Source organism: Lonchura striata, chromosome 34, assembly GCF_050655825.1.
Source record: "Lonchura striata isolate lonStrDom1 chromosome 34, ASM5065582v1, whole genome shotgun sequence".
Lineage (NCBI taxonomy): Eukaryota > Metazoa > Chordata > Aves > Passeriformes > Estrildidae > Lonchura > Lonchura striata.
The window spans coordinates 4168962-4174743 of NC_140736.1; the positions used below are offsets into that span (position 1 = coordinate 4168962).

The following is a 5782-nucleotide window of genomic DNA, read 5'->3' on the forward strand; positions in this document are numbered from 1 at the left end:
GCGACCGCGCGGTTAAAAGCTCGAGCCAATCAGAGCGTTTCTCGATGATGACTCACCAGTTGCCAGGAGCGGAATTTGGGGAGGGGGGAGGTGACCCTGGGGTGGGGGTGGGGCTGCGGGAGCAGCTGGGGCCGCACTGGTGGCACTGGTGGTACTGGGAGCCCCCCCGGCCGCGGGAGCTCCCAGCAATCAATCAATTTTAATATTTGCAAAAAGCCAATATCATAACACGCATCTATAAAACATACTTATATCAGCTATTTATAGTATATATATTATATATATTAGAATACATTAAATATATATTGTATTTAATATATATAATATATATTTTTAGTCTAGATCTAAAAATAAATACTTATATTTTATATATTATGTAATATAAAGATAGTATGTTTTTATAGTTGAGAATATTAATATGTTATATGATACACATAATAACAATAACCTTCTTAATGTCTTGGTTTGAAAAGCCAGGTGTCTGCTGAGAAGGGCAGGAACCTCCCCTGAAATGGAAATTATCCCTCCCTGCAAATAATTATAATTATTACAACTTTAAAATTAAGGGGCTTTCAGGCAAATATATGGGAGCAGGAACACCAGTTCTTTATTAGGAAAAATTAAAAATACAAACGCAAAGTGGGAAAAGGGTGATCCATTGGGAATCAAGTGGGAAAAAGATGATCCATTGGGAATGCAGTGGGAAAAGGGCTGATCCATTGGGAATCCAGTGGCAAAAAGGTGATCCTTTGGGAATCCAGTCGGAAAAAGGATGGATCCATTGGGAATCAAGTGGGAAAAAGGTGATCCTCTGGGAATCCAGTCGGAAAAAGGTGATCCTGTGGCACTCCACACAGAATGTCCCCAGATCAAAAATTCTCCCTCAACCGCGTGCAAAATGCTGGGACTTCAGGTATTTTTGATCAATTTCTCTCATTTAACCATATTCAGGCTTATTTGAGGGATGAAGATGAAGCAGAGGAAAATTAGGACCAAACCAAAAGAAAAACCAGTCAGGTGTATTCCCAATATGGAAAACAGAGATTGCGGGTCACCAGCACCCTGCCCAACGTCACTCCTCTGAGAATGGGTGCAGCTGGAGCAGCGCATGAAGCTCTTCAAATCCGGGGCACTCGCAGGGCTCCCCTTACCGCTGCGTCCGTCGGTGTTGGGTAAAGGCAGAACTCTGTGAGAATCTCTTCCTACACTGGGGACACGCGTAGGGCCTCTCCCCGGTGAGGATGTCCCAGTGGGTGATGAGGTTGGAGTTGCTCCTGAATCCCTTCCCGCAGTCGGGGCAGCAGAAGGGCCTCTCCTCTGTGTGAACCGGATAGTGCCGGAAGAGACAGGAGCTGGTCCGAAACCTCTTCCCACACTCGGAACACTCGTAGGGCCTCTCTCCAGTGTGGGTCCTCTGGTGCTTGGTCACCTCAGAGCTGCACCTGAATCCCTTCCCACACTCCGAGCACTTGTGGGGCTTCTCCCCATCACGGAGCTGCTCAGGGTCCCCCAGCTCTGAGCTCTGGCTCCGTCTCCGGCCGCCTCCCCGGCCCAGGGTGGCTCTTTCCCCCTCAGATCCCCGCGATCTGCCTTTGCAGCCCCTCCTCGTGCGGGATCTCCGGGGCTTTTCCTCCCCGTCGGGTTCCTGCGCCGTGGAGCCGCTCAAAACGGCCTCTTCCACCAGGTTCTGCCGCGGGGATTTGTCCTCCCTGCTCAAATACATCCCAGCCACTCAGCCCCACACAATCCCCATCCCGCCGCTCCAAATTGGGATCCCACTTCTCCCAATCACCTCCCAAACCCATCTCACCCTGGCAGCTCTGGAATCGAGTGAGTTTGGCGTGGGATTGAGTTTTAAGGTGGGAAAAAGCAATTCGAGGTGGAATTTCAGGATCTGTGGGTCAAAATTCAGTTGTTTTCAGTGGAATGTGAGTGGTTTTGAGGTGAAAGATCAATTCCTCTTGGCTTTTGGAGTGCAGAGAGTTTGTGAAGATATAAAATTAAAGGTCAACACAAAAGGAGAAGCAGCCAGGTGTGTTCCCAACATGGATCACAGGGAATGTGGGTCACCAGGGCTGTGCCCAGTGTGGCTCCTTGTCATGGTTTGACACTGGCACAACACCAGCGCCCCCATGAAAATGTAATCTCTCCCTTGAATGCTGTGAAGTGGAATCAAGAACAGAGCAAAGCAGGCCCAAGCTTATTAACAGCGAAAAAAAAACTTTATTAAACTACGACTACAAAAGAAAAAAAGAAAGGAAAAAGGAAAAAAAAAAAAAGCACACAAAGATCAAAATGAAAACCTTGCACAACATTCCTCCTCCCACCACTCAACTCCACCAAACCACAGCGAGACACAATCTGGACCCCAATCAGGTTTCCACCCTCCAGAGAATCAACACTCAGCCCATCAAGGGAGACAGGAGTCTCTCCTGTGCTACAGACCCCCAAAAACACAGCTGGAACATCCTGAGCTTCCATGTCACACATGGCACCGCCTGGAGAAAAGTTTGCCATGGTGACCCTTCTCCTTTCCATGCACAGTGCTCTCACCACCAATGCATGGATGGACAGACTGCTTTTAGGATTTTTCCTTTCAAGGATGCCCTGCCAAGAGGGGAGAAAACAACAGTTCAGTTTTTCACTGTTTGGGACCACAGTGCCCCCCATTTTCGCATTTCCCCTGGGGCCGAGGGTCCAAGAACAGAGATCTTCTTCTCTTCTCTTTCCTTTCCAGGACAGGGGCGCCACCACAAACCCCCTAACCTTTTCTCCGTTCACTCCACTTCTGTCTTTTTTCCCAGCTGAAGCAGCTCTCTTGACTCACTGGCATCCTCCCAAAACACAGTCTCTCTTGGAGGAGAAGATTGGTTCAGGTTGTGGCTAACACGGAAAAGTCCACCCAAAAGCCACTTCTTGTCCCCCTCCCATCTAGAATTCTTCCTTCTAACATCCCAGGGTCCAAGGGGTCCCTCTTCCTCTCTTTCAAACCGAGGAGGGGAAAGGAAAATTCACAACGTTTTCATTTCTCAAGGAAGGGTTAAAAGTCCGAACGCCCCGGATGGCCCGATGCCCAGACATCCAGCAACTCCCACGCACTGAGCACCTTGCATCTCCCCCCGCTCCTCCTTCCTCGCGGTGGAATTGCTGACGAAACTGCCGCCGCCTCTTTCTCTCTCTTTCTAAGGAGAGAAACTCTGGGGGGAGAAATGGAGACATCCCAGATTTCTCCCAGCCTTCCATCTGCAGGGGCCAGCCCGGTTCCAGTCCTTCCACCACCTTTAGGATTACCTTCCTCAGGCCATGGACCTTCCCTTCCCACACCCAGCTCCACGCTGGGCAGGGGAGAGCCCACACTGCGCGCTGACCAGACCAAAGAGAGTGAGTTCCCCTGGGAATTCTGCTTTTAATCCCTCTGTGTTCTCAGAGGCGTGTCCACCTTCAATTGCTCAATATCTAAATTGACCTCCTCCTTCCAGAAAAAATTCTCTTTCCGTGTCAAACCACAACAGGTCTCTCCCTGGTGTGGATCCTCTGATGCCTGATCAGGCTGGAGCTGCAGCTGAAGCTCTTCCCACACTGGGGACACTCGTAGGGCCTCTCCCCTGTGTGCATGCGCTGGTGGGAGATGAGGGTGGAGTTGTCCCTGAATCCCTTCCCACAGTCGGGGCAGCAGAAGGGCCTCTCCTTTCTGTGAACCAGATAGTGCTGGAGGAGATTGGCTCTGGTCTTAAACCTCTTCCCACACTCAGAACACTCATAGGGCCTCTCCCCTGTGTGAATCCTCTGGTGCTGGATCAGGTGGGAGCTTCGGCTGAAGCTCTTCCCACACTCCCCACATTCGTAGGGCCGCTCCCCTGTGTGGATGCGGCGATGCTTGATGAGGGTGGAGTTCTTCCTGAATCCCTTCCCACAGTCAGGGCAGCAGAAGGGCCTCTCCTCTCTGTGAACTGGATAATGCTGGAAGAGATTGGCTCTGGTCTGAAACCTCTTCCCACACTCAGAACACTCGTAGGGCCTCTCCCCAGTGTGCGTCCTCTGGTGCTGGGTCAGGCTGGAGCTGTGGCTGAAGTTCTTCCCACACTCTCCACACTCGTAGGGCCTCTCCCCTGTGTGGATCCTCTGGTGCTGGATCAGGCTGGAGCTGCATCTGAAGCTCTTCCCACACTCAGAACATTCGTAGGGCCTCTCCCCAGTGTGGATCCTCTGGTGCTTGACGAGGTCTGAATTCTGCCTGAATCCCTTCCCACAGTCGGGGCAGCAAAAGGGGCTCTCCTCTGTGTGACTCTGATAGTGCCTGAGGAGATGGGAGCTGGTCTGAAACCTCTTCCCACACTCAGAACACTCGTAGGGCCTCTCCCCCGTGTGGATCCTCTGGTGCTTGATCAGGCTGGAGCTATGGGTAAAGCTCTTCCCACACTCCCCACACTCATAGGGCCTCTCCCCTGTGTGGATCCTCTGGTGATGGATCAGGTTGGAGCTGCATCTGAAGCTCTTCCCACACTCCGCACACTTGTAGGGTCTCTCCCCGGTGTGGATGCGCCGGTGGGTGATGAGGGTGGAGTTCTGCTTGAATCCCTTCCCACAGACGGGGCAGCAGAAGGGCCTCTCCTCTGTGTGAACCAGATAGTGCTGGAAGAGACAGGAGCTGGTCTGAAACCTCTTCCCACACTCAGAACACTCGTAGGGCTTCTCCCCAGTGTGGATCCTCTGGTGCACCATCAGAGCAGAGCTCCACCTGAATCCCTTCCCACACTCCGAGCACTTGTGGGGCTTCTCCCCATCACGGAGCTGCTCAGGGTCCCCCAGCTCCGAGCTCTGGCTCCGTCTCCGGCCGCCTCCCCGGCCCAGGGTGGCTCTTTCCCCCTCAGATCCCCGCGATCTGCCTTTGCAGCCCCTCCTCGTGCGGGATCTCCGGGGCTTTTCCTCCCCGTCGGGTTCCTGCGCCGTGGAGCCGCTCAAAACGGCCTCTTCCACCAGGTTCTGCCGCGGGGATTTGTCCTCCCTGCTCTCCATCCTCGGCTCCTGCTCGGGGCAGGAAGGACCAGGAGAGGCTCTTCCTCTTCCTCACAGCCTCCCAGGGGCTGGGAATGGGAACTCCTGCTTTGGGGAAAACAAGGGATGGGCACGATGAGTCGGAAGCTCCCTCTGTGCCAGTCCATCTCGACAAGTCCCCGGCCACCTGGGCTCCATAAGAACCTCCCAAACACCGAGATCCAGCCCTGAAAAAGCCTCCCAGGAGCTCCCCGTCCCTGCTCCCTCCCCTCGGCTCTTCGGGGCTCCCCCCTGTCCCAGCTGCGGGGGTCACGCTGGGATTGGGGGTCCCCCTTCTCCTCGCTGCCCGCCCTCCCCAGGCTGCCGGCAGTCCCGGCCATCCCAAAAGCTCCCCCCTCTTGGCTCTCCCCATTCGGGGCTGCCGGGGCTGCTCGGGCTCCCGGGCTCCCTTCTGCCCTTCTTCTCCGCTCGGGGCCGCAGGGGCTCCAAGGAGTCCCCCCGAGGGGCCTTTTCCGCTCCGCTTCGCACTTCTTCCTTCTCCAAACACGCCCCAAAAAACCCAGCCCCGGCACCCCCCAGGAGATCTGGCCCGAGCTGCCCCTCCCCGCTCACCTGCGGGATGGGGGCGATGATCCCACACGTGGGGGCTGCGAATTCAGGCAGGGCTCCACCGCGCCATCCCCTCGGCTCCGCTCCATCCGCCTTTGTCCCTCCTCTTCCTCCTCCTGCCGCTCCTCCTCTTCCATCCCCCCTGCTCCTCCTCCTCCCTGAGCCCACCTCCCGCTCC

At 54.5% G+C, this 5782-nt stretch overlaps 1 protein-coding gene across 1 annotated transcript; it reads right to left on the reverse strand.

The window, feature by feature from the left end:
• Positions 1–464: 464 nt before the first annotated feature.
• Positions 465–5706, reverse strand: LOC144247719 (uncharacterized). Its single transcript, XM_085564725.1, has 4 exons — positions 5608–5706; positions 3505–5100; positions 3080–3182; positions 465–1731 (listed from the first exon to the last, which is right to left on the reverse strand). The coding sequence occupies exons 2-4, from the start codon at positions 5014–5016 to the stop codon at positions 1148–1150; spliced, it is 2199 nt and encodes a 732-aa protein (XP_085420851.1). The 5' UTR covers positions 5017–5100; positions 5608–5706; the 3' UTR covers positions 465–1147.
• Positions 5707–5782: the final 76 nt, after the last annotated feature.